General features: G+C 41.9%; 1 protein-coding gene across 3 annotated transcripts in view; it reads left to right on the top strand.

The window, feature by feature from the left end:
- Nucleotides 1–6,549: 6,549 nt before the first annotated feature.
- slc25a26 (solute carrier family 25 member 26) overlaps nt 6,550–21,654 on the top strand; it is a 54,980-nt gene continuing 39,875 nt past the window's right edge. For 2 of the 3 annotated variants that reach the window (XM_080892615.1, XM_080892613.1), the window contains exons 1-5: nt 6,550–6,702; nt 7,215–7,371; nt 9,519–9,637; nt 16,051–16,155; nt 16,912–16,959. In XM_080892615.1, coding sequence (XP_080748741.1) covers nt 6,670–6,702; nt 7,215–7,371; nt 9,519–9,637; nt 16,051–16,155; nt 16,912–16,959 — 462 coding nt within the window. In that variant the 5' untranslated portion in view covers nt 6,550–6,669. The remainder of the gene's footprint in view (nt 6,703–7,214; nt 7,372–9,518; nt 9,638–16,050; nt 16,156–16,911; nt 16,960–21,654) is intronic. The other variant, XM_080892614.1, reaches the window with a different exon arrangement.

Raw genomic sequence — 21,654 nt, 5'->3', positions numbered from 1 at the left:
ACTGTGGTGGTCATACGCTGCTTGTTAAGTTTAGAAACACATGAGAGAAGCTTGTTCGTACTAAAAAAAACACTACTAGGTTTAACACTACTAGGTTATTAGGTATTTGCATATGACAACTGCAGAAAAGTGAGAAAGACACAATTTGAGACACTGGGACTTGCATTTTTATGTTATGAATAATAGATATCCTAGAGTCACTAATTCATCCAAAGAACAAAGACAATCACTCACGGTGTTATCGGCCCCTTCCCTGTGCCATCCATTATAAATCATAATTGATGTTTAAAAAAATCCAGTTCTACAGATGAAGGCTGCACTGTCTCAATTATATTGATGGAGGCAATTATTGCAGTGATGCATGGTGAAATTAGCATGTTAATTGGTTATTATCACACAATCCAGTGCACTGGTCCCAAAAGACTTCTATCATGCGTTTGATGGAAGTTTTCCCTTGTGTTGAAGAGGGGAAAAGGCACAATACATAATGTTCAACAGCTGATAAATTGAAATAATATGAATTATACATGCAGGCATAATGGAGCTACATGATATTTTGACTTCAAAAGAGCATCTCAATCAAATTAGACACATTTTACTGTAATATGTCTGTGTCCTTGAGTAATATTATGCAATTATTTACCAAAACGCGAGCTGTAATGCATATTTTAAAGTGTAAAATAATTGCTAACTGCAGATGGCCACACTGAGTAATCAAATATTATTCAGGTTACAGCCAGAGCACAGGCTCAGTGAACCATTTGACCACTAGGTGGCACTCTGAGACTGTAGTAAAGCACCCCAAGCTGTCCAGATGTTATTCAAAACTAAAGGTTAGCTTCTCCCTTAGCGCTCACTCTGCTATTTAAAGGTCATCATTTGCAGGCAGAGGACAATCTGATGTAACATTTGTGTTGCTGAATCATAATCACTGTCTGCAGCCGGGTGAAGAGTTGATCACTATCACAGTTTAGATGACACTCTAATTTCTAGACCCTCGCAAAGTTTCTCAATGTAACCTAAGGTGAATGTGGTGAGAAGAGAAGGCCACATGACGTCAAAGTGTCATCTCTCCTGTTGTGTCCAGATAATAGGCCTCTTTAGGAGTTTTTCAACAGCATGAAAATGATTTTCATGTGACTAAATTGGAGCCAGAGTGTAAGCTCATGAAGGGATGAATCAAATGTCAGTCTGACAGGGGCTGCATGAGAGCAGATTTCTATCAGGCCCCGCAGTCAGAACAGATAGAACTGGATTGACAAGCATGTTTGTGCATATTTTATTGTAATCCAACTTCTCTATCTTCATTGGCCAACAGAGGTGATAGAGAGGCCTACGCAGAGTATGGCGGGCATGCACGGATGCACATGTGCACACTATCCCAGCGCTCTGCTCCTATTTGATGTGTGTGTCCTGAATCGATCCATAAAAAGTGAATGGTTTTGTACATGCTTTTTCTACAACAGCCACTCCAAGACTTCTCATTCTGGCTGAGACGGGGGACCGGTATTATTGATCCATCTGCAGTTCCCTGAAGGGCATGACTGCCAGAGAAGATGAAATCCTCTGTTCGTGGTCACATCTGGTCTGTTTCTGGCACGGCGCGGCCTATCGGCAGGCCACACATCAACTGGAGGCTTTTCAGGGAACTTTTAGTTTGATAATATTGAATAAGTTCAGCTTAGAAGTAACACATGTATGAACTAGTTTTTCAGCATCACCTATGTGTGTGTGTTTTTTCTTAATCCCTCAAGAGGGAGTAGCTAATGAGTCCATTATGGCTTAATGCACCACAAAGGTATATCTTATTTCCAGACTTGTTCTGTTCTTGTTTTTTCCACTTTAGGGGCTTCAGCCACTAGAGGGCCATTTAGAGGAAAATGCAAAGACTGCGTTAGTAAATACGTGGCTGACTCACTATTATTTACTTTTTAGTAGTGAAGGAGAATAATGCGCTGTAGAAAGCAGAGAAAGGGTGGAAATATCTGTGTTTTAATAATGTTCAATCTGACTGTTATGAAATCCAGTGACCCTGTTGATCTCTTATGTGTGCAGTCCATACTGCAGAGAAGAAAGGTGTGCTTGAATAGGAAATGCAAGAGCCAGCAGCTGGTAGAATTATAAAGAATTGAGACTTGGTGGACATATTTATCAAAGGAAAAAGTATGCTGCAAACAAAGCTGCTGTGACTCATTTTCCCAAGTACCACGAGCTAGTCTGGATGCTCTCACCTTCTCCCTCGATACGCTCAGGCAATGACAAATGCAAGTGTCATCTGTGACTATGAGCCAAAACAGCAAAAAGCCAGTCAGTTAATACCAGCAGAGGGGGAAATTCAGCCACACTAGTTGTGATGAATAGATACCATATATTCTTTAAGGTAATTTCGTGGCTTTCTTTTCAGTTTTCATTTTTCCACTCAGCAAATTTCTTCTAGGAAACTTCAGGCTGTTGGCGTCTCTCTGAGATCACACTTCCTCCCATTTCTCAACATTTACAGCTGCACACTACTACATGAAAACCAAAGGAAGAAACCAAGTGGGCTGCATTAAGACAACTACAAGATTCTCCTAAAGAACTTATTAAAAGATGTTATGATGTGCTATTTATTATATGCAATAGCACTCTGATTGACTGTGAGGCACCAAGAAAGTAAAGCACAAAATTTAAGGGGTTTGTCCTAGTCAAGTTTCAATCTTGATATTAAAATAAATAAATAAATAAAATAAAAGTTAAATGTTTATATGTTTACAGCCTCCAGGAAGTCAAAACTGGACCCAAAACAGTCATATATATGTGTGGCTGTCTGTTCCCTTACTCCTCCTACACGACTTAATCAATGTTTGAAACTTATTATATAAACTGCTCAGGGTACCTCATTGAGATTAAAAATCTCATTTCCAAGAGAGACCTGGCATCATGGCAACAAAAGTCAAAATACACATACCACATAAGTATATAACATTTAAAACAAATACAATATCCCATACCAACATGTGTAAAATATACAATAACAGATATATACATCTACAGTGATATAATGAAGATGAAAAGAATAACTTAATAAATTGTAATGAATCTGTGTTTTTGTACATAAGCAGAGCAAACAAGTGCTGCAGACTAATGATACTAAAAGTCAAAATGCCAACAATGTAAATAATTTTCAGTATGAAAAATCATCCGTGGTGATTTGAGCTAATGTCAACATGCTCACAGTGACGATACAACCATGCCGATGGTAAACAGCTGGGAAGTATAGCACATTTGCTTGCACCAAGCACAAAGTGTAGCTGAGGCTGACAGGGATTGTGCTGTCTAAGAGATAAGACTGACTCAAAGTTAGAGTGGCTTAGTCCTGCATGTGTTGCACTAAAGGTCTCAAGGCTTAAGCTTTCTCATAAGTTAAAACAAAATTAGCCAAGTAGCAACCTAACTTGATCAGATACTGGGCAGGACCTAAGACAACTTGGAAGAGCAGAACTCATGCGTTTATAACGACTGTAGTCATTCTGCTGTATAAACAAGGTTTTAAACCCCCGGCAGGGATGAGAAAGCAGACGGGGGGAGAAAGAGGAAGGAAAAGATGGGATGATGACATGGCTTTGCAAGGCTCTAGGGGGGTCAAAACACAAAGCGTGGTGCAGAAACAGGTGATAGGGATGCGTCCAGAGGCGATAAGGAAGGAAAAGTTTTGTGTGTAACGCAGGAGTCAGTAGTTTAGCAAACACTTAAATGCAGCATGGACACGGGGCAGCCTGACAGCTTGTCGATTCAGTGAATTTATAATGAATGTTCTTTTATGCTCCACTTTCTCTCTAACCTTTCTCCTCTCCTTTGCTCCCTTTATCTCACCTCCCCTCCTCTCTTCATTTAGAGCATCAACACCTCTCACCCACCCCACCCTGTCACAGGCTCATGTAGCCTATCATCCCGAGAGTAAAAACAAAGAGTTATACGAAAGGTGCTTAGTCGCATTTCTTTCTACCCCTGCTGTTGTGGTGTCCTAATGATGCAAATGTTAGGCCAGCTAATGAGCAGGAGCTATGTTTGGGCTGAAGCTCACCTTGCCGCCTCATGAATAAAAGCACCGTGTCAGAGTCAAGATGTGTGTTTCTCTCAGCTCTCAAACAGCGACTATTACAGATGGTGCTTTCTCACATTACATCCAAGAAAAGAAGACAACTGTTGTTCCATAACAGTGTCCAAAGAATAAGCTAGGCATTTGAAATGAAAATTTATTTAAACTATTAAAATGTAAGCAACCTGTCCTGTCTAAAAAACCTCGCACACGCACACAGAAGCAAGAAAAAGTATATAAAACTTCAGCTGGAACTCTGAGCAGCCTCTCACCTGTGCAAGTCACATAACCTTTTGACTCAGAGTTCATTCTGGCTGTCACCGGCGCACGCCTCTAAAGGGGAGTGAAACCAATAGATGTTAGCTCTGTGTTATTGCAATAAACCTCATGGCTGCTTGCATTTCTCTCCCTCCCCACCTCGTGGCTTAATCCTCCGTACTTTTGCCCTTCAGTTTTTAAAGACAGCCTGCGGGCTAGAAGTGCCCTTTGCTGACTTGTGGCTGACAGTGAATAAGTTCCCCTCTCGTCTCCTCCCTTTTATCTCTGAGATCATACTCTGAGTGGGTCAAGATCAATGGTGCTCCCTGCAAATCTGCCCAGACTCTGGGTGATTCTCATTGACCTTACACGGGGGTAACTGAGCGCTCCTACTCTCATCCTGCCGCTAGCTTTTGCATCCACTCCTATGGAGAAATTCACCTCCTGCTCGCACTGTTTTTATCGAGAAACATGGAGCATACTGGCGCAGGCCGTTGCTAAGTTCTTGTCTGCCTCAAACCGAAATGTATCTGGTTGGAGATTTGCGGTCCTAAAACCAAACTAGTTTCTAATGCTACAGAAGGGAAAACTGTGGTTGGAGACTCAGGCAGAACCGAGATTAGGTTCTGTCTGAGGTGAGGGACAACCAACTTTTGTTGTCCCTCACCTCAGTCCCCCAGGTTAGGCTGTGAGGTGAAAATCCCCAAAATACAGGATATCATTCACATCTTAATTGTGGAAATGAAATCCAGAATTTAAAAAAATGAAAAAAAAAACAACTTACACATTCATCATGTTTTTTAAAGTGTTCCATCAAGACAACATAAGCACAAGAAGGAAAGAGTAAGTGGTGCGACTGCCATCCTCAGGCCCATGGATGAAGAGAACAAGTCCATCCAGATCCAGCTGGGGCTCTCATCCAATGGGATCCCAGTGAGACCACCTTCAACAAGATGGATGGCGCACGCCGAGCTTCAAACTGGGCGCACCCAGCCCAGACATCATTAGGTCCGGGCTGAATAAAGAGGTGGTGGCCCCTCGCCTGCTCTTCCCTAATAGGAGGCGCTGCCTGGCTGACAGCAGCCCATAAATAACCCAGTCGACGTGTCACTGGAAAAGAACACACTCACCTGAGCGTACTCACTCACTCACGGGCACCACAAGGGAGAAGCAGGGTGCAATAATACAAGGCCATACAGACACAGAATGACAACACGAGTGTGTGAAGATAGGTCTCAAATTATTTGCTCCCTAGCACATATTATGTGGTCTGATTAAAAAGATCAAACAGGATTTGTGCCACACTTTCAAACCACATTAGGGTGGCTTAAATTAGCCACCAGTTCATCTGTGTTTTTGTCAGGTCATCATAATGACTGAGCAGCGTTCTGGGGAGCTGAGGACAGAGCAATTTCCCTTTTTCTTTATTTCTTATGGGAAAAAGCAAACCTGCAATCATCCACTTAGGCTGTAGATGATGACTATTTGTCAGGTGTTCATTTCATCTGAGCTAAAGGTCCAAATCGTCACATTTTACAGCTTTCTTACAGACAATCACACATGGTCACCCAGCTGTAACCACGTTTCTTTTAAAGCCTCGAACTTTTTCCCTGCAGTCATTTTGATATGAATTCGTACATGTGTTAGTAATCACACTAATTACAACAGAACTTTAATTAATGTGATTAGCAGCACCGTAGTCTACCTACTATTACCTCTCAAAATGGCCATCATACAAGGACAGCTGTTGCGTTTGCGCTTTTTTCCCCTCCAAACGCGCCAAGCTGTTTGTCAGAGTTATCTGACATTTTCAGAGTATGTTTTTGTTTCAATTAGTCTTTAATTATTTTAATATTTAGATATTCCTCAATTAAGCAGGCAATAACGGCCAGCAGGAGCCAATCTGCTAGCCAGAATATAGAAACGAGCTATCGAAAAGTGGGGAAATTTTTATAATTTTAAGTAATTTTACAGCATCCCTCAAACACCTCAGAGCCTCAAACACGTGGAGGACTTACCACAGCTCATCAAATGACACCACAGGTATTAAAAGGCACATATTATACTGTTATAGAGCATGTTACAGTCAGAGAGTCTGTCTTACTGCTTTATTTCCCTCTCGTTCAGACACTCTCCGAAAAACAAACACGCACGTGAAGCTTCGGCTCAAGCGGTCGACGTCATATGCGTCGTGACGCAATGCGGAAGTAATTTAACCAAGATGGCTGCGTCCTTCACAGGCATGATTTGGTTTCACTGAAGTGTCAGATAATGTGTAGCAGTTGCATTTTTAAGAGCTAAAAGACCACAAGGGCAGCTTTGAGAGCGGAAACATGGAGAGGCGAGAGTTCGTGGCGTCTCTGGTGGTAAGATAATTTTATTTACACAGAGTCGTACTTTAAATACAGACAAATATAAGCTGTTAACCCCCCTCTCATATATCTGGATTAAAAAACGCCACTTTGCCGGTTCCTTGTTGTTCAGACAGTATAATGAAATCTGTTTGAACAGGTAAAAGTCCATGACGCTTTATATTTAGCTCGAGAAAATAAAAGAACGGTACTGAAATGAATATATGTAAACGTTATTATAATGTAAATATAAATATATAGATAAATATAAATTGATAAACTTCAGTTAATCTTCTAGCCAGTCTGTTTTCGGTTGGAGTTTTGTGGAGACTTGAACCGACCTTGAAGAGTCGATTTTAAATGAACTCTTACAGACACAACCAACATTTCTCAGCTCTCCTTGTTTTGCAGTTAAATATTTGCTAGACATTAACGTGACAATATAGCAGTGTTTTCTGTTTCTTAAGTGGACAGTGGGTGAGTGTTGCAGCATTACTGTACATCTCACAATGTGACTGTCACCGCAGGCAGGTGGCTGTGCGGGGATGTGTGTGGATCTGACCCTGTTTCCACTCGACACAATAAAGACCAGACTTCAGAGTCAGCAGGGCTTTTACAAGGCTGGAGGCTTTAGGGGCATCTACGCCGGAGTCCCATCTGCTGCTGTCGGCTCCTTCCCCAATGGTATGATGTTAAATTGTGACAGCTGGATATGTATTCCCTCTGAACTATTGTTTGCATTATTTCTGTTCTTGTGTTATTCTGTCAGTGTCTCACTGTGTATCTGTAAACATAAGTCACGGTGTAAATAATAATAATATTTACACCGTGACTTATTCAGCTCATTCATCTTGAAGAAGATATAAAATTATATCTCATATTAAAAAAAATCTACCTTAATCTCACCTGATTCTGTGTCCATGTATATGGAGGGATTACTGAGTAATGCAACCAGAAATGACAGTAACATATATCTAATTTTTTTTTTAAAACAACAACAAAAAGAAAAACTTCCAAACTGCAATCATAGCTTATGTCTTGGTCATGAGTTGTTTTGGAACATATCTTTTCCTACACTTCCTACACCTGTCAGCATTTAACAGAACTTACCTGTTTGGTAGTATAATCGTTTACCGTTCACACATAACCTTATTTTGCTCTTCTGATAGACGTCTGGTTGGATATTTTAGTTTGGTAGTTCACAATCAGATTAGTTTGATAAGAGGCCAGCTGATTTTTCAGTGGGCCGATATTGTCAGTCGATATTAGTTTTTTGTTAATCTATCAGTATTGGCATTTTCGATTAGCTTAGAACTTTGTTTTATATCTTCTCTTCGAACAAGATAGAAATTTAGGAGTAACATGGCCTTACAAACCCAACAGTGAGATCTTAAGAGATCCACAGCCTACGGCTCTTCAATGGGGTGTCACAGGGTCCCCAGGAAAAAAATGTTTAAATGTAAAATAATAAAATAAATATTCTTCTGTAGCAATAACAAAGTATAACATAAATTATTCTGTAGCAATTACACAAGAATATCCAGTAATGTCCCTGCCTACAATTAAACACATTCACTTACTGAAAATCGGGGCATCTGCTGTGGCAAATGGGTGCAAGCCTTTGACCACAAACTTAGTCACTGCTCGGTGACATTCGTCTATCCTGGCCTGAAAGGAGACGCTAACGGTAGACTGCAGTGAGAACTGCCAGCATCTGAGCCAGACTCTGTCCGTCTCTCTCATCATGGTCACCTAAATGCACAGTAATGGCAGGTTTTGTAATAAGGCAGATCGCGCTAACATAATATGCACTGTTAGTTGATTATTTACCTGCCGCATTAACGGGAGAGGACGTGCAAACATTACAGCTGCTGCTGGGTTGAGATTCACGAGTCCGGAGCGGAATTAAAAACATGACATTCATTTAAGGTTATCGCGTGTTTTTTGCATATTCGTAGTGTTTGTGTTCAGGCTTTCTAACTTTTTCTACAGTCACTGCTTCAAAGAGGATCAAATGTTAAAAAAAAACCCCTTCAAAATCTCCATGGAATGCACTTGTGCTTTTCTCACAACTTTAAGTGCTGCCAATTGCTTGTTACTCCTTTAAACAGTTGCTGAAAAAAGTAACATTAATAACACTGAAGCTGATTCATTTATTTGTTGAGCTGCAGCAAATTAACCATGCACTCAAAGAATTTACCACAAATAACACTGTAGCTTTCTGAAAATTTAGTGATTATTTGAATTCACTGGAACCTTAAACTAAATGATGCTCTCCTTTTAGCATTTCGATCAATTATTTTGCTTTACAATCCTATTTAAATGTCCCTTTTATATCTGTTTGTTTTCTTAGGATTTAATTTGGGAACTTTGAATTGCCTTGTAGTTGAAGTGGTCTATAAAGGGCCTATAGATGTAAACCTCTCTAACTGTAGCTTAGTGTTTTCCACACAGGCAGCATCCTGGTCAAGGAGAGCATTTGAGAAGGTGCCAAGCACAGTCTTACAGGGTAGCAGCTCCAACGTACCTAATATTTGAGCATCAGTTTAAAGAAAGTATGTTTTTTCTGCATGTCTACCACTCTCACAGTCAGAAATTGGAAATACAATAAGCATCTCTTTATTTGAGTAGAGTAGAGTGATTTTGATGATTTCATCTGTATACTTTTGCAGAATGTGTTAACTTTCTTTGGGTTTAAGTGCAGGCAGACACACACACACACGCACACACACACCTCAGTTCCTCCCCTGTCAGTGGTAGTGAGGGATATTAATTGCTCTATGCTGGTTGACTAATGGGCCTTAAACGCCTGTGGTTCTGCTTGGTTTCAGCCGCTGCTTTCTTCGTCACCTACGAATACACAAAGGCCCTTCTCGGCACCGGTGGAGTGTTTGCATTACCACATGTGGCACCTGTCACTCACATGCTGGCCGCCTCCCTGGGAGAAGTAGTAAGTCAGCCTGTCCCTCATTCTCCCATCCTTTGTCTCCTCTCATGTGGATTTCTATCCCTGTTTCACTCTGGCAGTAAACTGTTGAGTCATTTGTATTCTTTTGTTGGTCTAAATGATTCCCAGCACTTCCATCTTTAGAAGGCCAGCTGTCTTTACATGCATATTTTTGCTCTTCTGTGTTCTTGCCCTTGTTGTTTCTTTCCCACCAATGTATGTCCCAAATGAAAACCAATGGCATGTCTCTTAATGTTTTCGCCTTTTAAATTTCGTAGACCGCTCTTCAATGGAGTAGCTGGGGAGGGAGTATGTGGTTTTGGCTGTAGGCCTCAAGGTCCAGCTGGGTGAGTTAAGGGGGCTTCCTCGGTACTGTCCCAGCAGTTCTCTCAACCAGCTGGGTAAATAAGACCTCATTACTGCCTATTGATTCATCTACTTTCCCATCTCAGTACCCCAGACTCTGACAATTTAGTCTGGGGAATTCACGCTTGAAACCAATGAGAAGCAGCGCAATTTCCTCAGCCGAATCCTCTCCCAGTCACTTGTAGTGAACCGCAGGATTTGAGCCATAAGGGGGCCATGGGTATTCACACTGGCATGAAATGGGGGATATGGAAAATAGGATGCCCCCCTTGGTATACCCTAGGCTGTCTGCAAAATGCTAGACATTCAGTATTCATGGCTTTTGGATGGGTGTAATTTAGCCAGGTTTTGCATGTTTATGAAATGGGATTATTCCACATGGCAGGTTGTTCACTGTACTTTAGGTTACCTACGAGGTGCGATCAGAAAGTTCTGAGACTGAGCCTGTTCTGCAAGAACGGAGCGAAGCATGGCATCATGGTTTAAGACCTAGAGCCCAACAAGCCTTCTAGTGGGAGAGTTTCCTAGGAGCAGCTTGATCTGATGCATCATGCAGATGTTTCTTCCTCTTTCCCAGAATGAAATTCAAGTTGAAAGTTTGACATTTTGACTTGGTGGAAGAGATCCAGCGCGGGTCGTTTAAGGCGCTTACAGAACAGAACTTCCGGAGGGAGCGATCCGAGTGTGGCAAAGCACAGAGAACAGCGCGGTGCTACACAAGTTGTTGTTTTGTTTTGTTTTTGTTTTTTTAATTTACAGAAGTCTGTAGCCAAACTTGGATCAGGGAAAAGTTTTTGCCTTTTTTAGATGGAGTCTCTAAACTTTTCAGGCCTCACAGTGTTCGCAAGAGGACATAATGATACTCGAAGATTAGCAAATCTTCCCCTAGTTCTCAGAATTAGTGTATCAGTTATTGGGGTTACCGTATGTGTTTAACACTTAACAATCAGAACATTTTTTTCAGGTTTTTTATGTATACTACAGTCAAGTTGAATGTGAAAGGTCAGGCAGAGGTTGCCACTACCTCTAACCTCATTGTGGATTTGAGCACATCAAAGGCACAAATCCACAGAATGGAGCCGAGCAGAGCAGGGGCGGTATCCTCCTGCATTCTGCCAGCTGAGATCGTCTTGTTCAAAGAGGCTAATCTTCAGGCTTAGCCATGAAAGGCCTACCCTAGTGCTGCCCCGAGTTAGATACAAGACCTAAACTTCTGCACTGTGATGCAACAGCAGCCAAATATGATTCTTTGTCTCAGTAGGTGCTAATGACTTTTTATAACAGTCTTGTTTTGAGTGTCTGACAGAAGTGGTGACAATTTCTTACTTTTCTTAGTATTTGCCAAGAAAATAATTAATAACACAGGCAGCAGAAAATGCGTGATTAACAAACATTCTGGTAATCCTCACTTCCTGAAGTTTTGTTTCATGAGAGGTGTATCTGACTTACTTTAGCACTCTTTTATTTAGCTTCAGGAGACAAGACACCCTCTTTACTTTTATGATGAGCATAAATCTTTTCTTTTTAATTGAATTTATAGTTTGGTCTTGATAAGTAAACTTGAAGCCATCCGTTAATTAGGCTGCTATGGCTGCTGTAGGACTTCCCATGATGTACTGACCCTTCCTTATTTTCTAGTCCTCATGTGTATAATGTTGTGGGCATTTAGTTTGATTTTGTCGATTCTCTCCTGTAGTTTTTCTCCTTTTGAATGTTCATGACTGTTCTCTCTTCTCCTTACACTGGTCATGGCCTTACACAGGCCATGACCAGTGTAATAAAATAAAACCCAATTCTTATCTGCTGACAGGGTCACTTGAATCTTACGTTATTCACTTGGTTTCATCCAAAGTTCCTTTTTTTAATAGTCCATCTCATCTGAGCTGAGATTATATCATAACTGGCCAATCATAGCTAGGTGTGTTTTTCACTTGTCCAAATGTTTTATGAGTCAGTGCCAGGCAACAGGTTAAAGCAGAAGCACATCAGCTCTGTCAGATGTGTGTGAGATGGGTGACAGAAAAACACAGTGAACACAGTCACACAAGACTTTATTTTCTATTTTGGCACTTATATGTGCTATAATTTAATATACAGTGTGCTAAAAATGTTTTTGTCCTTTAAGCCACAAATAAAAAGGACATTAGGCAACAAATTGCCAAAGGAAAATTTTGAGGGATCAAGGAAAATATTTCACAAACAGATTTTATGAAAACTGTGCAGCTTCCCCATTTTCATCCAAATGTAATATGTCAAACAGATCGTAATGACCACCTATCTTTAACCAGATCTAATCAATCTTCTTTTTTTTTCCCTCTTTACAAACAGGCCTGACTTTAGTAAGCAGTTAAGATGGTGGGATGGATGGCGACTGTAGATCAGAGTGACTCGCTTTGATTGTTTCCTTATTGCTCTACCTCCTTCTCGTTTTCTCTTGTGGAGACCAGAGCAGCAGTTGTGTAACACACACAACTTAAAGAAGAAGCAACTTGTTATTTGGTCCTCGCCTGACTTCCCCTCTCTAACCCACTCAGTCTACGATCCTTTCCCCCAGGAGGCTAGTGTGTTTTACCAACTGTTTCCACTCCACAACGTTCACTACAGATGTTTTACGGGCACTTATTGCTTTGCGACTTTGATGTCCAAGCTCAGTGGATTGTGTGCTTGACTTAGCAATATCTTATTAATAAATGTAGACTAAATCTATTATAGCCATACCAAAGGGAGTTTGCTGCTCAGATTTTATTCTGTACCAACGTATGATAGTGGAATTAAAATCCTTTGGTCTAACAAGTGCACAGTCTTTGTGGACGAAGCCAGAAATTTACTAGAGCTGTTGAATCTTACTCTTCAAGTGTCTATATTAACCTAGTTACCACTGCATTCACCTGCAGGCAATAACAGAGAGTTGTAGAGAGAAAGAACTCGAGAGGGTCGAGACAATGAGAGAAAATCCCCACTGCCACAAACACCTCGGTGTTTGTGCGACCGCAGTGGTGGGACGCTCCCATAAAGAATGTGTAAGCTGATGGCGTCTGTCAGGCTCTAGCAGGCTGTTATCCAGCCATTAGATCAGATTTATCTTCATTCCCATTCGCTCGACGTCTGCCCTGAAAGCTCATTTGTCAAGGCCAGGCAGCAGGCTTCTCTCGCATCTATAACCCCCCCTCCCCACACCCTCTTACTGCCACACATCTGTGGGAGGATGTACTGGAAAATACAGTGTGACATGACAAGATAGGGGGGACATTGAGAAGGAGGGAGCACAAGGGAGGAGTTTCTTTTTTTGGGAGGGAGGTAGGAGAAACTGGCAGCCACTTAACTTGGCTCTGAGAAATAATCCATGCATCGCCTTCGAGGAGCGCCACGCTCTGTGATTTATTGGCTGTTGTTTCAGACTTGGAGACATGCAGTGTCCTCATCTCTACCCTTCTTCTCCATGACCTTTTTCTTCTCCATCTTCCTTCTTTCTTCCATTTTCCTTGCTTACTTTATCCTTTGCGATACTGTAATGCATTTGAAGTATAATGAAATCCAAAGAAACAGTGGTTACAGACAGTATTGTCTTTTTGAAAGGGCAGCTCAAGGCACTCTTACTGTTTGTTTTTTATTTTTTATATTGTGTTAACTGCACTATAGTTGCAGCCAAATGTCAACAAAGAAAAAAGATTAAAATTTACTATTGTCCACAAAAGGGCAATCTTGTTTCTTGGTGGTGATCGCATTGTTTTTTAATGATGAATAAATCCAAATAAGTTAGGCCCAATGCAGTTATTACAGCCTATATGTTTTCCCACCTGTTGTTGCTATGGTGCCAAACGGCAATCCCGGTCCCGACTGACCGACCACCGTTTCCTGATGGCCAGACGTGGTAAAAGAGGCATGGGGGCAAAGGCTTGCCGGATGGAGGGATTTAATGACTCTAATGTGCTACGAGTCTCTGCTAATTTCCCATCCCTTACTGTGGTTCTCCCATGACTGAGTGCTGGACTTTCACTACAAACAGAAAACATACTCTGTCATTTGGACAAACGACAACAGGCCAAACTGAAGAGCTTCAAACACAGACAGGCAGCTTCCTAATGAAGGCTGCTTGACATATCCAGCAGCTTGTAAATAAAGATAAATGGTAGCAGAAATTTAAAAGGCTACCAACAGATTTCTAATAAGTTTACGAGCCGGAGGAAAGTGTTGAATGCTTGCATGCTTGCTTTCGTTCCCCTTCTTGATTCTGTGCTCCTTTCTTTTTCTTTTTCTGCTTTGATTTCTTTGTATCTCGCTTGCTCTCCGATGAGATATTACCTCCGCATCTCTAGCCATTATTTAGATTTCCTTCATCCCAGCCATACCTCATTGTGTCCTCATTCAGCATCACTCATTTCCCTCCCTCGTTTGCTGCCGCTTCTGATACTGTATCTGAAATAGCCTCGGAGACCACACACTCGATCTTTTATCCACTCAGCATCATCGCCGCCACCTCTAGTTGCACAAATTACTCCCAAATAAACAATGTTCCTCATTTATTTGGTGTAATCTGTGTCTCATTCTGGCCTCCTCGCTGCAGTGACAGGAAAGGAAAAGGCCATCTTAAGTCCAAACCCCCAGCCAATTACATCAGTAATTACTTGTCATAGCCACTTTCTTTCCATTTAGCTGCTGTTTTCTGCTCCTTTGGAGAGTTGGTTTGGGGTAAACATGATGTACAATGTATTAGAAATTCTAACTTGACCAAAGGGGGAGGGTAAATGAGATCTCAGAGGCAGATGCAGCAAGCTCAGTTGTTGCGAATGGGTCATGCAGTTGCGAGTTTGGGCACTTGGTGGTAGTGTTGCTCCGTGGTTGTGCTGCAGCTGGACACACTGATGTGAAACACCAGCAGCCTGCACAGAATTATAGAGGCACATTCAAGTCGTTTGTTTTTGCTGTTATGTATGGAGATTAAGGCTGCTGTGTTCACTGTGTGCTGAAAAGAGGAACAACTTGCGTAGCCTGCAGAAAACATGATGTAGTGAAAGTCAAAACAAAGTTGAGAATTGGTCCATCTGTTGCTCAACAGTCAGCAGGTATTATAGCAGTACAGAAAAATAAGAGACGACAGAGAGAGCAAGTGTCCACCAGAACCCTTTAACAGCTTGCGGTGTATCTTTGCCTTCTTATTTACAGGGTATGGCCCAAAAGAGCCTAAAGAGCCCAAATGCTAAATCACTATAGCGACAGCTGAACTGGGAAAGGAGCAAAACGGGAAGCGTCTTTAATACACTGCCTCTAACATTCCTTCTCTCCTTGCTATCCTACTAGCTTGGTGTTGCTTTGGCGTCTGGCATCTGTGCGACTAAGGGAAGTCACAGTAGGGTGGGGGGGGCTCACAAATCGCTCTCAAAGATTGCTTGCTGTTAGCCGGTTTTTCCACTCCGGTGCGGGATAAGTGGGAAATCAAGCCGCCAGGTGGGCAGCTGTGCTTGCCTGCCTGCCTCTCCTTGCCTTTCGGACCATGGGAGTTATGAAGCATAAATATTCATGTCTGTCTTCACTAGCTGTTGGCAGTCCATATTTTTGTTGACATATGGTGGATGGGTTGGGACTTGAGCAGGGAGTGTGGCTGCTGGGGTGTGCATGTGTGTCTGGATCTATCAGGGTGTTTGACGGTAGCATGTTCCTTGGACACAGATACACAGTCAGCCTGATGACCTTTTGCGAACATGACAACTGTTGCTCTGGTGTCATGTCCGCTCTGTGTACCAGTTTGTTAATTGGCCCAGTTGCGCACTAACTAAAGCAGTCGTTAGCCTGCCAGCTTCATGTAATTGCTCTCCTCGAGCCGTGCCACATCATGGCCACCTGCCACGTAGCAGAAACATACAGAAGGTGATATCATGTACAGCAAAAGGGCATCTAGGGGAGTGGCGTGGGTATGTGCGCACACAAAGATGTGGGTTTCCTAACCTCCAATTAAGCACAACATGGATATAAAGGGTCTATAAAATGAAAGTATAGTGTAATACAACAACTACAAATTCAGGCCTTTAATGTTTTGTTTTTTCATCCTGTAGGTGGCGTGTCTGATCCGGGTACCCACAGAGGTGGTCAAACAGAGGGCCCAAGCTTCCCTCTCATCCTCTACCTACAACGTACTGCTGGCTACTCTTAGAGAAGAGGTATGTGGCAATCAGAAGCTCGTTTTTGGCCATTAATTTTGCGTTTATGTGTGTGTGATTTTTGGCTGTCGTTCATATCAGTAACGCTGCTGAGATATGGGATCTGAGGCCATTGATGAAAACAAGCCTGTTGCCAAGAAATGCAAGCAGATTATCAAAAAGCAAACTTATCTGAAATCCAGAACTAAAGTACTCGCACTGTGAGTTTACAAGTAATGAAGTGTACTGCTAGTTCATGTGAAGCCATGATTCAAGGCTGAGGTGTTGATAGTAGTTCCAAAAGGTAGCAGATCAAGGTGGGGAAGATTTAAATGAGTATATTGTCCATATTCATATGTTTGAACATATAAGTAAATTAAGTTTCTGAAGTCCCCTCTGCTTTGAGCCAGATGTACCGATCAGATCCACCAATCACTGTTCTGAATGGGTGTGGATGTTGGGTCACTGATTTCATAAATTGTAATAAATTGTTAGACTCTGCCGCTCCCATCTAAACATTATGATGTTGGGTGGGTGTGGTGTGTGGGGTGGGGGGTTTAAGACGAGTGCTTTGGTTGGAGCATACCAGCGCCTTAACCCTAACAGCTCTCAGCAGTTATGTGCTGCTATAATTTGTGAAGAAGCTGAATAAACGTTGTTCCCACAGATGAATTATACAAGTGCTTTATCTGTTCATTGACTGATGTGCATTAAAGCAAAAATTAGATTTTATACGTTAGATTTAAACATTTTTTTTCCTGTTGTTTCTCGGGGCAGGGGGTTCGAGGCTTGTACAGAGGATATGGCAGTACGGTTCTCAGAGAGGTAGGTTTCATTCACGGGTTAACTTCACACTCAGTCGCTCACTTGTGTCTGTCATCCACTGTTGATACCATCATCAGTACCTGTTCCACAGCAGATCCTGCACTTATGTCTGTCTTTGGTAAAGTTTAGTTCCAGGTAATTACAAAGTATGTCATACAGATCATATTGAAATCAATACTAAAAACAGCTCCTCAGCTCTTTGAAAGATGTGTGGTGGATTTTTTTGGATAGGTTGAACGGATATTGAGGCTTTCCACGCTTGTGACTGAAGACAATTTAATTTCTCTGGGGTTGGATTGAAGTTTGTAGTATTGATTTACAGATTTTCTTTTTTCCTCCCTCACTTTCAATTCAGTCAATTACTTGCACAAGATGTGTGCTCTCCTTTTTAGAGCTAAATCTGATTAATTAATTCAATTACTCTGGTTATAAATGCAAAACAAAACAAGGATAAATGAGTTCTGGGCTAAACTCCCTTGATAGGCGCTCACCTTTTTGTAATGGAGAAAAAAAAGCAGCTCTAGTTCTTTGATTCATGATCCTCTGCCTAATTGCACCTGCAGTGCATGATATTGCAAAATAATTGCGGGAAGCATTGTATGGGTGTTTTGAGTTTCAATAGAAGTGGAAAAAGAAAATGGAGAGGGAGAAAGAAGTATATGAAGGTGACACTTGTCTTTTTTTTTTTTTTTTTTTTTTTAGGGAGGTGGGTGAGGGCGTAATCTAGTCCCCTCTGCTGTGCTAGCCTGTACTTATTTTCTGCCTCACTAAACTGATGTTATTCACGCAAATTCCATCTGGACAGCCAGGGAAAAAAAGGACAACAAGACACTGTGATTTCTCCGAGGGGCTCTGAATAAATGAATACATTTGGAGGCTGGCGCACGGCCTGTGTGCATACTAACACTGGCAGATGAAACGCAGCGGTGGCGGCAGGGATTTGGGGCACGGGAACGGCAAAGGATGCTTCGTGGTGATTGGCTTTGACGTGTGTCAGGAAGGTAATTCATTTTCTCTCAGCCTCCTTCGCTATCCGCCCATCTCGCTCCTTTGGCCAAGAGACCCTGTCAAGATAAGTTTGTTTATGTGGTACGGCATGGCGCCTCCCTGCTCTCACTGGCCCACTAATTGAGGTCCTATCTGTGCTATATATTCATTAGGCAGCCTTCAGAAACCTTTTCTGATGGGTATGATATCGCATTAGCGCCCAGTGTGCAAGAATCCACTTTGATCATCTTGGAGGGTGGAGTAAAGGAGTACAAGTGTCACGTCAGTTGTGATCCGTTTGTCATTGTTGCGCCAGCCTACATGTACGGGCGGTTTTTGCCCAGCGCACCCCGGCTTTGCCCAAAGTTGTCTTTAAAACTTAAATCTAAATTATTGATTAATAGGATTTCAGTTCTTTTTAATTTTGCACCACATTAATCTTTATTGCGGTATACCCTTTCTGTCAAGTTTTCTGCTGAGTTGGCATCTTATGGGTTCCAACTGAACAGAGCATGAAATCACTGAGATTTAGATTGGGGTGAAGGAAACTGGAGCGCGGTGAAAAATTACTTTATTCTGCTCTAGAAAAACAAGGACCTTTTTTAATTAACACCAGCAAGACTTTGCTCAGGACTTTGAGAGAGACTACACTTGCCCCATATCCCACATAAGCTGTTGATGTTGTCTGTGTGTTCATTTGCATTCATTGTATGAAAACACACAGGGTAATCTTCCGAGTCTAATCAAGACTCTAATTATATGTCATCAGTAGTAGTGGTCCTCATTTCGTCAGGATTTCCTGCACTTGCACGGTTTTGGATTGTACCATCTTTCTCCACTAGATGGCATGTTAAGATTGGTACTGCCTTTATGAAGCTTGTGCCTGACTTTTGTTTGAATTCCACACAATCTGTACTTCCCCTCCTCCCTCTCCTCACCTATCAGTACCAATCCAGCTCCATGACATTTATGCACAGCAGTTACTGATTTTTAAAAGAAATTATTTATTTTTATATCGAGCCCTTTTTTTTTCTGATCCAACATATTCTGAGGCAATATTGAGTAATTGAGTCTTAAGTGGGTTATTAGATAGTGTTTAGTAATGCAGTGTTGTGTGGGTTGCGGAGTGGCAGGTGTAAGTAAAGCTGGCTCTGTAAAATGCACCTTGTCTCAGTGACTCTGACATACAGCCAGTCTACATATAATCACTTATAGTTATGTTCTGGAAAGTGTCTGCTCTGAATGCTCTTAATAAACACATTTAATCTAGGAAGCACACAGACAGGGGAGGCATTTGAGCCACCTAAGTTAAAGCAAAACCGGGTGTTAGAATGACTTCCCTTTACCAGCATTACATATAGTTTGCTTAATGCAACCCCTCCGTCAACCTCAAAGCTTCCCCACTTCAGCAGCTGGGACCTGGCAATGCAAAGTACAGGCTCTGGCAGCTGGGCTTATGAAACACCTCTCCATCCAGGCTCCCCCATCCCAGCTCTGCTTTCTATTTATCCATCTCCTCGTCAATCTGCTGCCCGATCCCCCCCCCCCCCCCCCCCCCCCCCCCCCCCCCGCCTTCTCCAGCAGAGGGCTTAGCTGTAAGGAAAGACACGCTAACCTGGGATTTAACTGTTACCATCAGATCAAACACAAATCGGAGCTGATTTGTATTTGAGCTACAGAAAAGTGACAAATGAGAGAAAAACATGAACCAAAGACCGCATTTTGCCACAATTTGACCAGCTTAAACAGAGTTCTCTTTAACTCTGCTTGAATATATTGTTACATTGAGTGTTCTGATGTCATAATGATCATTAAGTAATTGCGTTTAAATGGTAACCACACTAGGGTCATTTAGGAAACTCAGCGTGTACCATGTTTACATGTCTGACAGCTCAGGTCTTGTGGTGTGTACACTGGGTTATAATTGTCAGAAACAATGTGGGGGTGGATGCTGCTTCCTCTGGTGGAATCCTAAGGTTGAAATTGTCTCAACAGGCACACAGCAGAGCGTGTGTGTGTGTGTGTGTGTGTGTGTGTGTGTGTGTGTGTGTGTGTGTGTGTGTGTGTGTGTGTGTGAGTGTGAGAACCCTCTCCCCATCCCCCCCCTTTTTTGTGTCCACCCTCCACCCTTGATGTGGGTTCAAAAGTGGAATCACTCTATATCCTGTGTCTGTGCACACTGATCCATAGAGGCTCATGTTTATATACCCTCATATGACTGAGACAGAGCAAAAAGAGGGAAAAAAAGAAATGGTAGTAGAAGCGAAGGTTGTTTATTTTCCTCTAATATGTAAAGGTAGGATTTGTGTGACACGTGTAAAGGAGTGAAGGCTTCCTCCTGCGTTGTGCTTTAGAGTTGGAGCTCATCGGAGCAGCTGCCGCTAGTCTCAGAGACCCAGAGAGCAAACCAACTCTTAAATTACTTCAACGCCTTTAAAAGCTTAACAAGACTGGATTAAATAAGAAGGAAAGTGCACTGGAAAAAAGAGAAATTAAGCCAAGGAAAATATTAAGCTGTCATTCGAAAATGAAATAGAAGGCTCACTAGTGAGATGAATGTGTTCACTTATTTTGGGCCTTTTCTTGATTCGTTTTGCACTGTTTGTGTGAGCCGTTTTCATTTCATAACTGTTTGCTATTATACAGTTATAGAATAAGACTTTTATCAGCCTTTGAAATTAATAAAATGGAGCGTTGCTCCGATGGGTTCACATCAGAAGCGAATGGGAGCTGCTGGTGTTATCTGTTTACTCTGTGATCAGTGAGCGGGCTAAGAGGACTGAAGAAGCCTGTTGACCTCAGTAGATCTGATCCTTGACCTGTGAAGGGCTATATGTGTGTGTTTGCGTGTGCTCCTGTGATATGGAGGAACCGTAGAGGGTTGTCTGCCATCTTGGTGTTTTGAGTCAGAACTGTCAGAGTACACATTCAAAGTATATTTACATTATACATACACAGTGGTGGTCAGAAGTTTGCATACACTCTTCATGGGCATGGTTTTAGCCAAATATGTCACTACTTTTCTTGGCAGAATTGATTGGTTTCCTGGTACTGACTTGGCATTTAAGTTTAGTTTACAAATTTATAATGGGATTGACATTGGGGATCTTCTAAGTCTTTTCCAAAAGTTTAGTGTCACCCTGCTTTATTCATTGTAGACATTTTCGTGTGTGTTTGGGATCATTGTCATGTTGGAACATACAATTGTGTAAAGATTAAACTATTTAGCTGTTGATTCTGAGGTGAGGTTGAAAAATGTAGAGGTAGTTGTCTTCCTGCATTATTCCATCCACTTTGTGCAGCATTCAAGTACCACTGGAAACAGAAAAGCCTAAATTACCCAAACTGAGTCTATGTAAACTTTTGACTACAACTGTTTTGGTCAACAATTAGTTGGACCACCCCATATAATATGTATATATACTAATATAATATATACTAAGATAATATAATATCCCCTTGTGGGGATAGGTTAATTGGATAATCCAAATTGCCACTAGGTGTGAATGTGCGAGTGAATGTGAGTGTGAATGGTTGTCTGTCCCTGTGTGTTGGCCCTGTGACAGACTGGCGACCTGTCCAGGGTGTACCCTGCCTCTCGCCCTATGACAGCTGGGATAGGCTCCAGCGCCCCCCGCGACCCTGAAAAGGAGAAGCGGAAGCGAATGGATGGATAATATAATATAATATAATATAATATAATATAAT

The sequence above is a fragment of the Rhamphochromis sp. 'chilingali' genome (assembly GCF_963969265.1).
Source record: "Rhamphochromis sp. 'chilingali' genome assembly, chromosome: 9".
Classification (NCBI taxonomy): Eukaryota; Metazoa; Chordata; class Actinopteri; order Cichliformes; family Cichlidae; genus Rhamphochromis; species Rhamphochromis sp. 'chilingali'.
This window is presented reverse-complemented; position numbering and strand designations above follow the sequence as displayed.